Source organism: Kryptolebias marmoratus, linkage group LG20, assembly GCF_001649575.2.
Source record: "Kryptolebias marmoratus isolate JLee-2015 linkage group LG20, ASM164957v2, whole genome shotgun sequence".
NCBI classification, from domain to species: domain Eukaryota; kingdom Metazoa; phylum Chordata; class Actinopteri; order Cyprinodontiformes; family Rivulidae; genus Kryptolebias; species Kryptolebias marmoratus.
In genome coordinates, this window is record NC_051449.1 from 3,224,017 (window position 1) to 3,241,319 (window position 17,303).

Genomic DNA, 17,303 nt, shown 5'->3' on the forward strand with positions numbered 1-17,303 from the left:
AAAGACATTATTCCAAAAGGTTGTGGTTTATTTAAATGAAACTTAGCAAGCCTAAGTCGTGCTGGCATGTTCCTTCAGGGAGAAGAGGTTTTCTCCTGGCAGTCCTTCCAAACAAGCTATACTCATTCAGGCTTTTTTCTAATTGCCCTGTCACAAACTTTAACCTTTAACCTGCTAACTGAGGCCTGTAGAGTCTGTGATGGAGCTCTTAGGGCAAGGGTGTCCAATCCTGGTCCTCGAGGGCCACTATCCTGCATGTTTTCCTTGTTTCCCTGCTCCAACACACCTGATTCAGTGGTTAAATCACCTCTTCATGTTCTGCAGAAGCCTGTTAATCACCCATTGATTCGAATCAGGTGTGTTGGAGCAGAGAAACAAGTAAACCTGCAGGATGGTGGCCCTCGAGGACCAGGATTGGACACCCCTGACTTAGGGGTTATGGTCATTCCTCTGGGCATTGCACAGTCTGACCTTGGGGTGAATTTGAAGGGACGTCCACTCCTGGAATATTTCCACACGAGAATCATTTTTCTCTCCGTAGAACGATGGACTCCAACCAGTTTTGGAAGAAGGACTTGCACTTAAATAAACAAACATGCTCACAGGCTTCCACTCTTGTATTTGCTATTTCGCGGTGCAGTTCTTTACATAGCCACATTCAAGTTGAAGATCTTTAGGCCAAAATATGTTTTATTTTCTCACCGAACATACAGCTCAGCTGAACCTCTGCCCAGGTTTTCTTTGTACATGTTTCAATTTCCGTAAATCCTCCTCAGAACAATACATGATCCAAAACGCTGGAATATAGTGTTGTTTATTCATTCTAACTGATGTGTTATCTTAAATATTAAAAACATCAAGTAAAAATGGTTACATACATATATATATATACACAGCAGCAGAAGCAGGAGTTCGGGCTAAATTGAGCAGGACGTTGTTGTGCTTTTCAACTATACGTGGCTGAAGACAGCAAAATAACAAACCGTGTTCTACAGCCGCCGTACATGATACAAAACACCGTGTTAGCTTATTTTCTAAAGAGGTTTCAGATACCCTATTCACCATAACTTAGGAATGACAGTATTTTTTTTATCAGCACATAAGCCTCTGTGCCTCCTGAAGATAAGAAAGTGTTTAAGCTGAGGGCAGAAAAAAACAGAAAGGGTGTCCACAGATAAATTTACTATTTTGTTCCCCAAATGGGTTTCTAGACGTAATACTAGCACCAAAAAAATAATCTGAAACCTAATAAAAAGCAGAAAAATGTCCAATCAGCTGTAAGATGGCATACCATTCCTACCATGATGGATAAACATATTGATCTTTGCATCTAAAAAGCTTGAGATTACTCTCTACCTCATTGTTGTCTGAAAGTGTGCAGTTGAAAGGAAAGCATCTGTGCACTCTACCTATTTTAAATGTTAACAATCGTTATACTCAACATTTTATGTAAAACCATCATCTTTCAGGCCAATGGGATAATATACGTTCTGTGAAACATTCTTCCTGTCCAACGCACCTAAAGCATAGTCTTATCATTTTTAAAGTAGATATAGGCAACGGTGATCAGAGCAAACACAACAGATCAAAAAGAGATAGCACACACACAGAACAAACATGAAGAAAGACAAATATTAGGAAATCAATCTTCTAAGATTATGGCGTTTACTGTTGAGCTGTGCCTAATAAAACTACTCATTTGCATCAAAATAAAGATGTCTTTAATATATTTAACCATCATGTGGTGGCGACGTACAGAAGGTCTTTGTAAACATTCTCTGTTCTAGGCCTCTGATTCGGATTGATCTGTGGTGATGCTGCCGTTCAGCTCGCCCAGTCCTGTTTGCTCCTGGATGTCGGTCATCTCCCCGACGGTGAAGATGGGCTCCCCTCCTTTGCTGTTGGCCGAGCTGCCATCCGCCTGCTTGGCCGCCTGCTCGACCAGCGTGGGCTCCTCGTCCAGCCTGCTGGAGATGGACCAGTACAGGTGAGCGTCGAGCCTGGCTGCAGCCAAGGCGAGCTCTCGGGCTGAGCAGGAGGGCGTGTCCACCTGAGGGGTGAGGAGGAAAGGAAGTCCAGAAGACCGAGGAGAAAGGGTCACTGAGAAGCTGCATTAGAAGGTTTTTAAGGTGTCCTAGGAAAGCAACATGATGTGGATCTTTGTGGGTCTAACACTTTGTTCATGTTGTCCATCCATCCATCCATCCATCCATCCATCCATCCATCCATCCATCCATCCACCCACCCACCCATCCATCCATCCATCCACCCATCCATCCATCCATCCATCCATCCATCCATCCACCCATCCATCCATCCATTCATTTATCTATCCATCCATGCATCCATCCATCCATCCATCCATCCATCCATCCATCCATCCATCCATCCATCCATCCATCCATCCATCTATCCATCCATCCATCATGTAGGGAGCTCCCCTGGGACATCTCAGCATTCCCAGGGTAGCGAGGATGTACACTATAATGCCTTTGGTAAGTTCTGTCTGCCTGAAGCATCCTGATCTGATGCCTGAACTACCTCATCTGACTCTTTGTGATGTGCAGGAGCAGCGGTTCTACTCTTCTCTGACCGAACTTCTCACCTCCGAGGCTGAGCCCACACACACCCTCCAAATTAAACTCATTACCGTGATCGGGATCCGTTAGGAGCATTCCGCCTTTTTCTTTTAGAAAACACAAAACTGTTTCCATTTTTAGCTAAAAACTGTACAAAAACAAAATGTGATCACAACAAAAACTGAAAGTTGTGGAACACATGATAGAAATGCACTTATGGGATCAACGTATTCTATTAAAAGTCGAGTTCAAACTCCAGGTTTTCGTCCAAACGGGTCATTGTTGAATAAAATGGTCGCTCTTCAGAGGACCTTATTTTTACAACACCATTTTTTCCCACTCTTACCCATGGGTAATGATGCATGTTCAGTTGCTTAGCAACCTTGACAGCTGCAGTTGACAATTAGGACACAGACAAAGACATATTTAACTTTTTTTTTCCTGAGAAGTAATTGAGTCTGTATGATGAACTTATATAGTTTATCCAGTTAAAATATTCTTACTGACTATTTGAAATAAGATATTTTAAGATATAGAGCAGATATTTCTCATTTTATCACATGAATATCATAATATTAAAGAATATGATGATTAAGTTACTCAGATTTCAACCTTTAATAAACATGTTAGTGCTTAGCTTTAAAGGATTTAACAAGAAAATATGGTTTGGGTTACTAAAACATCTCGCACTTTTTTATAAGTGACACTGATCCTACATTCCTACATTTCCCAGCATGCCTTTCAGTAACCCCTAGAGAGTGTGAGAATGCAGCACTTGGTTACACGTGTAGGCGGGGACGGGAATAGGGCTAAGAAAGGATCGCTGCTGTTCAAATTTTAAAAATCAGCCCAACATATTTGTCATCTTCTGGTGGAAGATGAAACCTCTGCAATCCCAAAATATTGTCCTAAAATAGCTAGCTGCAGTGAGTACCAATAACTCCATTACTGATGAAAGATGGCACTATGCAAATAAACTGATCCTAAAAAGCAACTTACATTTCAATAACAGCACAATACAAAAACATCTGAAGTCTGAATCACATTAAATCAAATCCCAGCTCTGAGAAAAGAAAGTACCTCAAATGTTTGATGAAAGGCTCCGTAGTCGACGTCAAAGAAGCCCTCTGCCAGCGACATCATGGGGCTGAACCTGTGACCCCACAGCACCTCCTCGGCCAAGTAGGAGCTCCTCGCCTGACACGTCATCCCTGCACACGAACAAACTCGTGAGGATCTTCCGACAAACAAAACTAAATTAACAGGATTCTTTGTGCTTGGTTGTAGCAAAGCTCGACTCTGAGGTACGTAAGTCTGAGCTGCAGGTTTAATTTTCCCAAAAAAGACGTCAGAAAAGCTCTGCAGAGGAGATGAAACCATCAGCTACCTGTTTCAAAGCTCTCTGACTACAGGAATCAATATTTGGAGTAGGCAGAGAGGCCAACTTTACCTCATGGAGACAGATCAGGCTTTGAAACACTGAACTCTTCAAAAACACTACGAAAAATAGGATGTCATCCCCACAAAAATAAAAAAAAAATCAGAAAGAGAAACTCAGCTCAACCAGATCCTTACAGATAAAAGTACTCTTTCATAAATCTGTTAAGGTTTCCAGAGTAAAACACGTTGGAAGATGCAGATGAATTTACTGTAATTAACACGTTTCTTTATAAGTTTACAGTTCCTATGAATTCTATTTGTTTTCAATCCCAAACCTGAGCAAAAATAAACCGTTTTATGCATTTAACTTATGATTTATCCAGATTTCTGGAGCACAGTGAGGTTTGGTGCTTCACTAGATGGGTTTCTCATTAAATTCCCTCTTTAAAACTGATATTTTCCTGTATATTCCCTGTTAAACATAACCCAATCTTTCCAAAAAAGTGGAGACAAAATGTGAAAATGTTAAATCGAGAACAGCCTGGAAGAGAAATTTAGTTTTCTAATGCACTGGTTATATTGCAATTTCAAATATCTGTTTAATTTTTACTATTCCATGTTTTAATATGTCATCCATAATATAGAAGAAGCTAGAACTTGTAAATGAAAGTGTTCAGGGATTTATCAGTGATTTAATAATGGCATGGTTACATAATTTAAGAGTTAGATTTACTGATCTGAAAATTAAAGTTTGCATCTTTAAGATCAAAATTCCCCAAATGCATTTTAATTTTAGAGGTAGCACAAAAAAACAAAAGCAACTGAGAAACAACAAAAACAGTGACAAAAGCAATGTGTAAAAGAGCAGGAAAAATGCTAAAAATGAATTTATTCAAATAAAAAAATGTCCCAATTTCTTTTTTGTGTTTGTATTTTACTTCAGTCTTTTAATTTTCATATTTTTTTCTTGATATTTTGGAATTTTTCCTCTTTTTTGAGCCTCCTATAATTTAATAAAACTGTTTGTTGTTAAGTTATTTCCAAAATAAATCATTTAAAGACCCCTGGTGGTTTAAAAAGGATTTTAGTGGTTAATTTCTGTTTTCCAAGAAAGCTTTCTACATCTTAAGACATCAATTATCATTAAATCAATCATGCATGTTGTTTCTCGGTCGCTCATATCATTGTTTTAATCGTCGTCTCACCCGTGGCCTCCACCATTCCTTCCAGAATGACCACGATCTCAAAGTCCTCCTTCTCCAGCTGCGCCTGCGACATGTCCCAGAAAGCTGAGTGAGCGTCGATCTCATGGGAGATGACCAGCGGGGAGACCAGGAAGAGGCGGTCGTTGCCCGTCTCAAAGCCGACGCTGATGTCTGTTTGGTCCAGAGGGATGAACTCACCTGGAGGAGACAGGGAAGGTGGAGGTGAGGAGGGGAGGAGGGGGGGAGGGAGCGCACAGTCCTGCAGACAAATCTGAAGCTACTCCAGAACTCCGGCATATCTAAACCCAGTTGTAGAAATCTTTCCCTACAGTTTAAAATTCATTTTCTAGTATCAAAAAAGAGCAATTTACTGGAAATTTGTTTAAATAATTTGTTTTTATAAACATCGTGACAGGGATGCACCGTTTGCTCAGCAAGCAAACAGAATGGGTCAATATTCAGCTTAATGAGTTATTGACAGGTTTCCTGCTTAAAGTATTGTTTTTATTTTCCTGATTCATTTATAAATACCAGTTAAACAGCTAAATTGCACTGACAATAGCACATCTGATGGAGGTTTTGTCCTGAGGGATGATAACGCGTGTGGGTTAAAAAAACTCTTATTTCAGCGCTGAAATCTCAGTTGGTGATTTCTGGCGTTTATGCATCATTAACAGATTTCTCTTATCGTATTACAACCAGTCTCAGGCCTTGACCACACAGAAATGTGTTTCTTTCCTACAGTGATTTGTTTTTGTCAGTTCTGAAATTCTCCTCACAAACACGGTACTGTTTCTAGAAATTCCTTCATCCACGCAGGAAACATCAGAAACAACCCAAAAACGCTGCGGTAGCTACGCCAGGCCACCAAAAAACAGGAAACAAGGCACACGGCATGTGCAGAAAACTTGAAAACACAAGAAGAAGAGGATGCGTTCAGGTCACAGTTAGATTAGAGGTAGAGCTGTGACATCATTGTTTTCAGATGGTTGTGTTTTGGATGTCTACATAAAAAATACAAGGATGGTATTTCAAGATTTTTTCACTTTGAAAAAAAAAAACAGTTTGGGGGATCCTAAAATGCCATTTCTGCGTGGATAAACAGCTGAACGCTTGTGTGTTGATAAGCTCTCCATGTTGAAATCTACTTTATAGTGCAGGGGTGGGCAACCCTGGTCCTGGAGGGCCACCATCCTGCAGGTTTTACTTTTTTTCTGCTCCAACACACCTAATCTGAATCAATGGGTGATTAACAGGCTTCTGCAGAACACGAAGAGGTGATTTAACCTCTGAATCAGGTGTGTTGGAGCAGAGAAACAAGGAAAACATGCAGGATAGTGGCCCTGAGGACCAGGATTGGACACCCCTGGTATAGTGGGTAATGATAGCTCTTAAAGAGAAATCAGAATAATTTCACATTAGAATCAGCAGGTGGAATCAGTCTAGGAAACTGTGATTGGTGGATGTAAACACTGAAGGGATTTTAATGCTGATAGTGGTTAATAAAAGGAATCATCACCTTCCTGAGTCTGCTTGGACTTGATGAGCTTGGCTCTCATGTTGGCCCCCACGATGTGGGAACTCCGAAGGTCCCCCACCCTGAACATCAGGCAGAGCTTGTCGTCCCTCAGAGAGATGATGGCGTGTTTGGAGAACACCAGCGTCTCGGCTCGCTTGTTGGGCTGAGAGATCTTCACGAACATGCAGCCGACCTAGAGTTAAACGGAGGGCGGGGAAACAAACAGACCGGTGTGTGGCGGCGCTGGAGCTGAGCAGATTAGCATCAGCTGTAAAAACGGAGAATCGCTGAAAAATTAAAAGCAACCCTTGTTATTCAGAATTCATAATGAGGACGTCAGCCGAACGGTCCAGTGATGCTGACGCAGGCTGTACAGCTGGAGCACATTCACCGGAGCTGCTGAATACAAACTAAGCTGCTTCATTTCTCAATAGAGCTATTTCTGGCTTTCAGCTTTTAAAGCAGTAGTGACACTTGAATTAACCTCAAACAGAAATATTTGTTCAATAAACATCCCACGTGTCCATTCCTTTTTGAATGTGGCACGTTTCCATGTTGCAAACAAACCAAAACTGAATCTGCATCAGTGCTGGTGGATGAAACCATTCTCTCTCGTAAGAAAATACCACAGAATTGGTGTCATCCTTTTCTGATGGAGGAAAACTGGTTCAGCAGAACAAACAGCAGGTTTTTTAAAGCAAACTCAGGTTTGATAATAGTCACAGATTATTTTACTTGTTAAAATATAAATGATTTTAAATTGTTACTTAAAATTTAAGACCATATCTTTTAGATTTACCTTTCTTTTTTAAAACTTACTATCTTGATGGATAAAATAAATCGTGTTAAACGCATTAAGCCATATTATAGAAACTTTCCACTGTTGGCTTTATAACAAATAATGACATGATGTATTAGATGATGTTCTTGTTGTGATTTAATTTGCCTGAATTTAAAACCAGCAAATAATGATTTTTTTATGTCCTAATTTGTAATAAAACCTTATGGTGTAATTACGCTTTGCTCTTCCTCTACTCGACCAACTTTTAAGTCTGTTTCTAAGCAACAAATGAAACCTTTCCCACTGACTGAGCATGCCTGATTATTGCTGTCTTGAAACTACATATGACAGTCTCCAAAGTAATTATATTTTTTAACCATTTTATACGCAACAAACTTTAGACTGAAGCAAATTAATCTGTCAAATTTACAGACCAGGCTGGTGGTTGTGTGGTGCTCTGCTTCTTCTGGTTTTAGCATTCACTCTGCATGTCTGCAGAAAATGCAGAGCCTCCAGTTTTTGTTAAATATGCTGTTTCCCGTCTCTGAGTAATTTCCCAGCAGCCTCTCTGCTCACCATGAAGGCGTTGACCATTGATCCCAGTATAGCCTGCAGCAGCAGCAGCATGGTGCCCACTGGGCACTGGTCGGTGATGACACGGTGGCCGTAGCCAATCGTGGTCTCTGTCTCGATGGAGAAGAGGAAGGCCGATATGAAACCGTTGACATTGTTGACACATGGTGTCCAGTCCTCATCCTCCAGATGGTCCAGATCACCCCTTGGGAAGAAAAAAGGAAGAGAATGTGTGAGAAATGGAAGCGTATGGGGGGGAGGAGGCAAAGTGGGTGTCAATAAATGGAAAAGATTTTTTTTAAAAAGCACGGGGAGTGAGAAGAGTTGTATTTTTAGACCGTATGTGCAGAATTATAATTGTGGCAACTCATCTCTCCTTTCAGGCTGCTTCGGGAAACAGAATAAATCCTGCTTGGATTTATCCCTGGAGATTAATCCAACATTTTATGCCGTCACTTTTTCTCCACGCTGCAGAAATCCGGTACCTTTTTCATCACATCTTCCCAGTATATCACCAGGATAAAGATCTGCAGTTTCCTTTCAAATACGCACCCCAGCAGCTAATATCCCTCATTATCACAGCTCCAGCTAATTAATGAAAGTGGTTTTAAGTACCATATAGCATCTTTGACTTTTATTGAACTGTGCTGGTGACCAAAGAAATGAAGCAACACAGAAAGCGCTCTGGCACACTCAGGACGGTCTGGAAGAGTTATAAAAAAGTCATAATTTTTCAGGCAGACTATGTTAGCTAATTAGATCCAGCAGACACATGAAGTGAAGAACCCGCCGTGATGAAACACACGGCAATATTTATACTGCTTGGTCATCTCTTTTTTACCTTAGCTTAGTTAGACCTCAAAGCAGAAATGTCTAAAAAAAGTAGACTTAATTTGTGATGATTAAATTATACGTTTGACATTTTTGAAAAAATTTACTCCCCTCCTTAAAGCTTCGTTAAAAGATTAATACTACTTTTATCAGGCTGCTCCAACAAATCATGTCTTTATTTACTCTTTTACACTTCAGCTTTTTCACAGTTTACTCTAAAACGACTGGAACAACAAGGCGCATCCCATTATCTTTAAATGGGAGATTCGAGGCTTTGGCCCGACGGCGACGTAAGTTAGTCTCTTTTTATGAGGCAACAGAAGAAAACTTCCACATTTTTTTTTAAATAAAACAAAGAACCAAGCTGAGGAGAGCTTGAAGTACTGTTACACTGTGTAACTGATTCTGTAAACAATTAGGGTTTAAGTCCTTAAACGTGTTTTTTAAAAAATGTGGACAATCTTTATTTGGGATGCGGGGCAAATAAAGTGAAGGTTTATCTAATTAAAGCATTTCATGGACTGTTTTTCTCTCTCTTTCTGACAGCTCCTCGTATATTTCTGTTTATAAAATTACAAAATGTGCGTTCAGCTCCTTTAGATAATTACATCTCAGTGAGACACAGAATCCATTAGGATAAACAAGCAGAGTGGACACAAGTGCAGCATAAAGAGGACACGGACGAACTGAAGACTCCCAGAAAGATTGTTTTTCTGCTTTTAATACCTTTTTAAAAAGTCTGCAGATTCCAGAATACTAAATGAGACATAAGCATATTACATGTAGGCAATTTTTATATCATAAAATCTCTAAGTATGTCATATTAAAAACTACAAATTGCTTTTTTATGATCAGTGCATGTAGGCGTCAAATCCAACGCTTCGTATCTTTGTGATTCACCAAACTCAGCTGTTCATTCATTCGTTTGTTTGTTTGTTCATTCATTCCTGCATCTTGTTTTCAGGAAACACCGTTAATATAGACAGAGATCAATCTGAAAACTGGAAATTAAATCCAGAACGGGATTTGCTGCCCTGTTAGCAGGTTTCAGTGTTGTTAAAAAATAAAAAAAAACACCTCAGATCATTTTCATTCAGGTGTTCACTCCGAATCATGTCATTCTTTACTTCAACATTCATTTTTTAAACCCAATTAGTTATTTCATGCTTAAAAGAAGGCTGATGTGACATCAGGATTGTGTGTGGGAGAGTAGGTGGGATTTCTAGCCCCACATCTCTGGATGCTGGTTCCTTAAAAATGGTTCTCGGTCGCTTCAGTTCCCACCAAAGAGACGGCGGGGACAGTCGGTCTGTCAGTATAATATGTCTACGGTTTACAGCCACGGGGAGCTGAAGCCTGTCCAAACTTTCACAAAGTAAAACAAAAGCAGAGCCTGAACAAGTTGCCAGATCATCGCAGAGGGAGAAACTGTTCGTCAGTGTCTCCTGCGGCTCGTGACTTCTCGGGCTGAGATCACATCACTTGCTCACGAATCTTACCTACAGTAGGCTATGAGGTACCAGATGGCACCAAAGAAAAGCCACGTGACGGCGTAGGCCATGACGAAGACGAAGAGCGAGCAGCGCCAGTTCAGGTCCACCAGCGTGGTGAAGATGTCGGTCAGGTAGCGGTAAGTCTCCCGCATGTTGCCGTGCTGCACGTTGCAGCGGCCGTTCTTCTCCACGTAGCGCTGCCTCTTGCGTCGAGCCCGGGCTGACGGAAGCCATGGAGCAGATGCAAAAAGTTAAACATTAAAGACAACTGTTGATGATGACTTTCTTTTAACAGTTAATACAACTCTTTCAAAGAAAAACAAAAAAGAATGGAAGCTATTTCAAAAGCATTTAGCAGATGTTCCCTCTCCAACAGGATAGTCAGATGAATGGAGGATGAAGGAAGGAAGGCGCCAGGGGACAGAACTGCTGAGAGAGCGAAGGAGGTAAGACAGAAATGAAAACAGACAGGTGAGAAGAGGAAAGCATATGAAGTGTGACAGAACAACATCATCAAACACTCAGAGAAGAAAGTCTACAACGATGGACGCAAGTTACTGATGATTTCTGTTATCTGATACAGAATCCTTTTAAAAGCTGTTTGATAAAAGATAGTTTTTGTAGCATCAATTAAAGACACTGAACATGAATAACTGTGCTTCTCAATGATCATATATTAAATATTCCCCCCCAGCAGCCTCAGGTTTTAGGCGTTATCTGTTCTCAGCAAATACAGTAAAAAGTTGAGCAAACAGGGAGAAAAACTTGTGCAAATGTGTCAAAAATCACTGAAGGGTGAAGCACTGCTGCACGGTCCAATTTAGAGATTTGCTACAGTAAGAGAGGAGGAGGAGGAGGTGGTGCAGTCAGTTTTTAGGAGAGAGAGAGAAGTGATGTGTTTGCAACATGCGCTTTGAGAAGAAGCCATAACTTTTCACAGACAGTTGTGGGGTTTTTTTTAATGAACATCCTCTAATGAAGGCTCACTCACCCCACCCAAATCGCCCCCTCTCTTTTTCTGTGCCCTGGGTCTTCTTCCGGTGCTGGTTGGCGTTGGCCTCCCGCTCGGCCAGCTTGGACTGGAACGACCTGTTGGTGGTGGTCGTGGCGGGAGGGGAGGGTGTGGTCTGCGTGGTGACCACGTGGCCCAGCTCCTCCGTCACGTTGAAGACGCCCGTGGAGGCTTTGGTGGCCGCCTCCGTTTCCTCTTCCCCTTCTTTTTTCTCCTCCACGGGGAGAGCGAGGGAGTCGGGGCGGGAAGGGAAGACAGAGTTCTCCAGTGCCATGGCCTATATATAGACAGAAATCTATACGTGTGTGTGTGTGTGTGTGTGTGTGTGTGTGTGTGTGTGTGTGTGTGTGTGTTACTGAGCTCCTCCTTACGTTACTGTCCAGTTGCTATTGATTGGCTCATTTGTTTGCCTCACTGAAGCCTGGAAGTAAAGGAAGAGAACAAACAAGAATCAAATTAAATCTTAAACATTTTGCTGCTTTAGCTTCTTTTGAAATTCTTACTTTTTAAAAAAAAAATAACATCAAGGTTTATCAAACCGTCATAAATCAGGACTTCCTATCTCTGCCTGGTTTATATTTTAACTCATTTGAAAAACAAACTAAAACTCAAAAGGTTCGAGCTTTTAGGGCTTCTTTGGTTTTCCTGTTAATAGTTTATTCTGTGTTTTTGGACTGTAACTACTTTAGCATGTTTTCAGCTGTTTTAATACCAAAGTGTTCAGCTTATTACAGCTGAGACTTTTGGTTTTTGTAACTTTATTTACGATTTCCTGTTAAAATTGGCAAAGAAAGCTTCAAATTATTAACAAACTTTGTGCTTTTTGAAATCTACTTGCTTCATTCTTAGCTACTGTTTAATGATTACAGCTTTTAGCTGTTTTTCTAGCTTTTAGCTACTGTTTTGCTCATTTTAGTTTCTAGCTATTGCTTTGCTACTTTTACCTTTTAACTCCTTTTTGTTGGTTTTAGCTTTTAGCTATCATTTTTTGCTAATGTTAGGTTTTTGTTTTGCTCATTTTGACTTTCAGCTTCTTTTTAGCTTTTGCTCGCATCACTAACTTTAACATTTTAGTTTCAGCTTCTTCAACAAATGGCAGCAAATAAAATGCAGTTTCTCTGGATTTCTTAAAGTCAAATCAGACAGAATTAATTTATCCTCCTTTTTTTCCAGCCAGACAGCCTAATCCTGGAGCGCAGCTGCATATATGCACATTAGAAACACTTTAATTAAGCTAGTTTCACAAAACGCCTTGGGCTGTGTGTGTGTGTGTGTGTGTGTGTGTGTGTGTGTGTGTGTGTGTGTGTGGTCCTTGCATCTGAGTGTGTGTGTTGTGTAAGTGCGCTCACTGCTATTTTAAATGTGGTGGATTTAAACTATATGCCTGCTGAGATTTCTTACATAAGTCCCATGGAGGACTCTGAGTTAAATATGCACAGTGAGGCATGGTGTTCCTGAAATATTAGCAGAGTAAAATGGAGTCCAGGGTCCTCCACAGACCTGGATGTGATGCTGGCGGACGGACGCAGGAGCAGAGAGACAGTGGCGACCAAGATGACGCACTAAACAGCCTGTTTCTAAGAGTATCTGTCTGCGAGTCAGCCAGGAGGGCGCAGAAAGCAAAAACAGCTCGGCTGGTGCCTTCATAACACAGCAGAGACAACACTAAACCCTACCTGCTCAGTGGTGCAACTTCTGGAGCGAATACGATCCGAATCGGGCTGTTTTACCATAAGAAAAGCGAAAATCTGCTCCTTGCACGAGCCGGTGTTGGCAACCTTGAATCGACGGCTCCCATTTCTGGTGTTCAGCAACCAGCGAGGCAGGATCCAGTTCGTTTTTAGCTTCTTTATTTCCCCGGGAGAGCGAGAAAGGAGCTCGAGCCGCATCCAGCTGAAATTAAAAAGCGCATTCGGAGTTCAGTTTTTACGCGGAGCTGCGAAATGGAGGCAACAGGATGAGCCGGCAGCGCGGAGGGCTCCATCATCTGCGCGTCTGATGGAGGCGGTCAGGTGTGGAGGCTCCGAGCGGCGGAGGATGCTGTCATCAGCCCAGCCTCTGTCGAGCCTGAGACGGTCAGGTGATCGCCACAACACCGGGGGAGGAGGAGGAGGAGGAGGAGCAGCGTGCCTCCTCCTCCTCCTCCTCCTCCTCCTCCGACCCCCCAGCGTCTCCTCGCGCGTCACAGGAGGGACCGAGGAGGATGTAAGAAAACAGAACATATATATATATCCTCATTATTGTAACTATTTAACTCTTAAACATTATTATCAAATAAAGCATCTGCTTACAGAGCAAAAAGATGCTGGGTAGCAAAATGTTAGCTAAAAGCTAAAAGGCTAGATAAAAGTAGCAAAAACACTAGCTAAAAGCTAAATGTAGCAAAAGGCAAGCTTAAAGTAGCAAAATAGTAGCTGAAGGCTAAAAATAGTAAAAGTGACTGATTATTCCATCTATCCATTTTCTCTACCTGCTTGTCCTTTCTGGGTCATGGGGAGCTGGTGTCTCTCTCCAGCAGTCATGTGCGAGAGACAGGGGACAAGTCCATCACAGGGACACACAGAGACAAACGGGACAAACAATCAGTCACGCTCTCACTCTCACCTGGGGACAGTTTTAGATTTACCAATTAATCTAACATGCATGTTTTTAGTCTGCAGGAGGAAACCCGGGTTTATTTTTCTCTTTTTTTTTACTCTTCTAATGGACCTGCGTATGTTTGTCTAGTAAATGATCAGTTGTTGCATCTTCTGTCTGTCCACCCTTTCCACTCCGTGTCCTCCCTTATGTCACTTTCTGAAGGCTGGGCCTCCTGTATTAATGATATCAATGAATTCCCGTCGCAGCCTGCAGTTCGCCCGCCCGCCTCTGGGTGGCGGTGCATGTCGCCACCGCGGACGTTGCTCGAGCCTCTTTCTCCAAGATGTCGGTGTTCGGGCCAGTGGTGAAAATTCACCCCGTCGTCGTCGCTTCTATCAGCGACTCCTACGAGCGGAGGAACGAGGGAGCGAGTCGAGTGATCGGAACCCTGTTGGGTAAGGAGAAAGCCGACCTTCCTGTCCTTCTTCGGGTGGACGCCAAAGATGGACGTTAAAGATGCCGACAGGATGTGGCTAGTAGCTTTAGCTCGCCGGCTAACGCACGTTTGCTCGGTTTGTAGCCTGATACAAACCGCATCCGGCAACAGCTGTTTCTGTGTTCAAACATTTAATTCATCGGGACACTCGGCGGATCACTCATTTTTTAACATTTGTCTCTTTTAGGCACTATTGACAAGCACTCTATCGAAGTGACCAACTGCTTCTCTGTCCCTCACAACGAGTCTGAAGATGAAGTAAGTCATCACCTACACATAACTCAGATGATCTAGTCTGCTGCACATCTGCAAATAAAGTTAGAGCTACACTGAACAGTTTGGATCAATCACTAGAGAAGCACATGCTAGCTAAAAGAAGCAAAATGTTATTTTAAAGCAGCAAAAAAGGCTAACTAAAAGTTAAAATAAAGGTAGCATTAAGCTAAAAGTAGCAGAAAGGTAGCTTAAAAATATAGCAAATCAGATGAATCAGAACACTGCTTTTAAGTAAGTGAAAATATAAATAAAGTTAGATACTTTTCAAAGTATAAGTTACAAAAGCCTTAATGAGTGTTTTCAAATGTGAACGGCTAAACTATCACAAAGTACGCAGAAGTAGCTATATTGCAAATAATGAAGCTAAACAGGAAACTATAGTGTGAGGCTATTACAGAGGGGAGAGATGATGAAGCAAGAAGAAGAGCTGTGTGTTACTACTGTCCTGTCTGTTCGTGTGGCCTGAACGCTTGGTAAAGACGAGTCCAGAACAGGTCCTACAGCTGCATCTCAGTGAAATAATGAAACTAAATTTACAATATCACTGCTGCGTCCTCATTAGTCCTCCAAGATTATGTCTTGGTTACCATGGAGCACGTGTTTATTTAAATAATTAGGCTCGGATCAAGCTTAAAGGTCTGAACAAAACAAGCAAAACGTTGAAGCACTAATGCTTTAAAATAATATGCTGAAAATCTGTCAACATTCTGTATGAGAGAAAGTGTTTTGTGGGAACATGACCATGTGGAGTAACCATTCTCCGTGCTGACAGGTTGCTGTGGACATGGAGTTTGCCAAGAACATGTATGAGCTTCACAAGAGGGTGTCACCCACAGAAGTCATCATTGGATGGTGCGTCATCCGCTTTAATATGTAGTTTAAAGGTTTATATTGGAGGGAGACAAGTCTTCAACAAATGCACATCTTTTCCTGACAGGTACGCCACAGGCTTTGACATCACCGAACACTCTGTGCTCATCCACGAGTACTACAGCCGCGAGGCCTCCAACCCCATTCACCTGACCGTGGACACCGCGCTGCAGAGTGGCAAAATGAACATCCGCGCCTACGTCAGGTCATCCCCGCTGTCTGTCAGCGCATCTCTGTTAGTGTGCAGTCAGCTACAGGCTGAGAACGGCCTTCTGAATGTGTTTATATCTCCCTTCAGTGCTCAGATGGGCGTACCAGGAAAAACAGTCGGCGTTATGTTCACTCCCCTGACTGTCAAGTACATCTACTATGACACCGAGAGGATAGGCGGTAAGAGTACAAAGAAATGAAGACAGCTCTTTGAATTGAAACATTTAATCCTAATGTTTACCTGTACTACATGCTCCATCTTTTGTGCTTTAGTGGATCTTCTACAGAGGACACGTCTGGCTTCCACTCGCACCAAGGGCCTGACCTCTGACCTGTCTCAGGTGGGCAGCGCTGCAGCCAGGGTACAGGACATGCTGACCACTGTGCTTGCATACATCGAGGATGTGCTGGTGGGTGTTAAAGTGTTACACAGACATCATGCTGATCATATTGCCTCTTTCCACCTTGCCTTTTAGAGAACATGAGATGTTTCAAACGCCTGTAGTTGTAAAAGTAACGCTGTTTGGTTTGTCTCAGTCTGGGAAGGTGACCGCAGATAACAGTGTGGGTCGTTTTCTCATGGATCTGGTCAACAAAGTGCCAACCATCTCAGCCGAGGACTTTGAAAACATGCTCAATTCCAACATCAACGTAAGTAAACCTGAAAACTATGTAAATTACACATGGTTCGCTGTTATGACGTTTCCGGCTTGAATTACACCACCTGACTTTATATTTCTGTTTCGTTCAGACGATCAAAGTAGTCAGGATTTTGTCTTTGCAACCTTTTGGTTGTGGTGTGAATCCTGATTCAGCATGAACAGTTTTCTTATTTTATTTTTTCTCTGTACAGTTTGCATTCTAACCACTTTGTGCATATTTGTCTGCTAATTTAATCATTTATGTATCAAAACATTCAGTTTGTTCAGGAAACTGGTGCAGAGATTTACCAACGTTTCCCCTCAGAAATACATGATTTGTTAGTTTCCTTCAAAAGCTCTCTGAAATCTGCTTCGGTTGTCGTATAAACGCGTGTTTTGCTGCTTGCAGGACCTGCTGATGGTGACCTACCTGTCGAACCTGACCCAAGCACAGATCGCCCTGAATGAGAAGCTGGTGCTGCTCTGAGATTTCTTAAAAGTCGTTCATATTTAATTTTGTGCTCCTTTTTTTTCCCTTTTTGGCTGAGATGAATAAAGATGTTAAACACACATATGATCTGTTTATTTCCCATAGGTTGGAGGAACTTTCATTCGTAATGTGACTACATTTATAAAGCAGTTATGATTCTCAGAAAAGGCTAATTATCATTAATGGAGTGACCATGTGGGTAATGTTAAATTGTTTAAAGTTTATGGTTCTTCAGAGCACAAGCTGGACCTTAAAGATTACACTATTCATTTAACCCTCCCAGGCTCAAATTAAGTTTTAGTAACAGGAAAAATCAGATATTTGGGGAAATTAATGAGTAAAATAAGGCTCATAAAATACAAATGTG

The 17,303-nt window shown here is 41.7% G+C and overlaps 2 protein-coding genes across 2 annotated transcripts; one reads left to right on the top strand and one right to left on the bottom strand.

Annotated features, from left to right (window-relative positions):
* Nucleotides 1-798: 798 nt before the first annotated feature.
* kcnj9 (potassium inwardly rectifying channel subfamily J member 9) lies at nt 799-13,453 on the bottom strand. Its single transcript, XM_017411133.3, has 8 exons — nt 13,050-13,453; nt 11,353-11,794; nt 10,368-10,581; nt 8,041-8,242; nt 6,684-6,876; nt 5,165-5,362; nt 3,660-3,790; nt 799-2,050 (listed from the first exon to the last, which is right to left on the bottom strand). The coding sequence occupies exons 2-8, from the start codon at nt 11,645-11,647 to the stop codon at nt 1,784-1,786; spliced, it is 1,500 nt and encodes a 499-aa protein (XP_017266622.1). The 5' UTR covers nt 11,648-11,794; nt 13,050-13,453; the 3' UTR covers nt 799-1,783.
* A 794-nt stretch (nt 13,454-14,247) lies between these two features.
* Nucleotides 14,248-17,016, top strand: eif3f (eukaryotic translation initiation factor 3, subunit F). Its single transcript, XM_017410875.3, has 8 exons — nt 14,248-14,408; nt 14,637-14,707; nt 15,498-15,577; nt 15,663-15,800; nt 15,894-15,985; nt 16,079-16,215; nt 16,343-16,456; nt 16,856-17,016. The coding sequence occupies exons 1-8, from the start codon at nt 14,297-14,299 to the stop codon at nt 16,931-16,933; spliced, it is 822 nt and encodes a 273-aa protein (XP_017266364.1). The 5' UTR covers nt 14,248-14,296; the 3' UTR covers nt 16,934-17,016.
* The last annotated feature ends 287 nt before the right edge of the window (nt 17,017-17,303 follow it).

Bases quoted from the DNA above. Each gene is read 5' to 3' on its own strand.
- kcnj9 (XM_017411133.3), bottom strand. From the start codon at position 11,647: ATGGCACTGGAGAACTCTGTCTTCCCTTCCCGCCCCGACTCCCTCGCT. The intron at 8,243-10,367 runs GTAAGATTCGTG...TTTCTTCCCAAG, and splicing joins TACCTCATAGCCTACTGTAG to GGGTGATCTGGACCATCTGG. The intron at 5,363-6,683 runs GTGATGATTCCT...TGTCTCCTCCAG, and splicing joins GTCCAAGCAGACTCAGGAAG to GTGAGTTCATCCCTCTGGAC.
- eif3f (XM_017410875.3), top strand. From the start codon at position 14,297: ATGTCGGTGTTCGGGCCAGTGGTGAAAATTCACCCCGTCGTCGTCGCT. The intron at 14,708-15,497 runs GTAAGTCATCAC...CCGTGCTGACAG, and splicing joins ACAACGAGTCTGAAGATGAA to GTTGCTGTGGACATGGAGTT. The intron at 16,457-16,855 runs GTAAGTAAACCT...TGCTGCTTGCAG, and splicing joins TGCTCAATTCCAACATCAAC to GACCTGCTGATGGTGACCTA.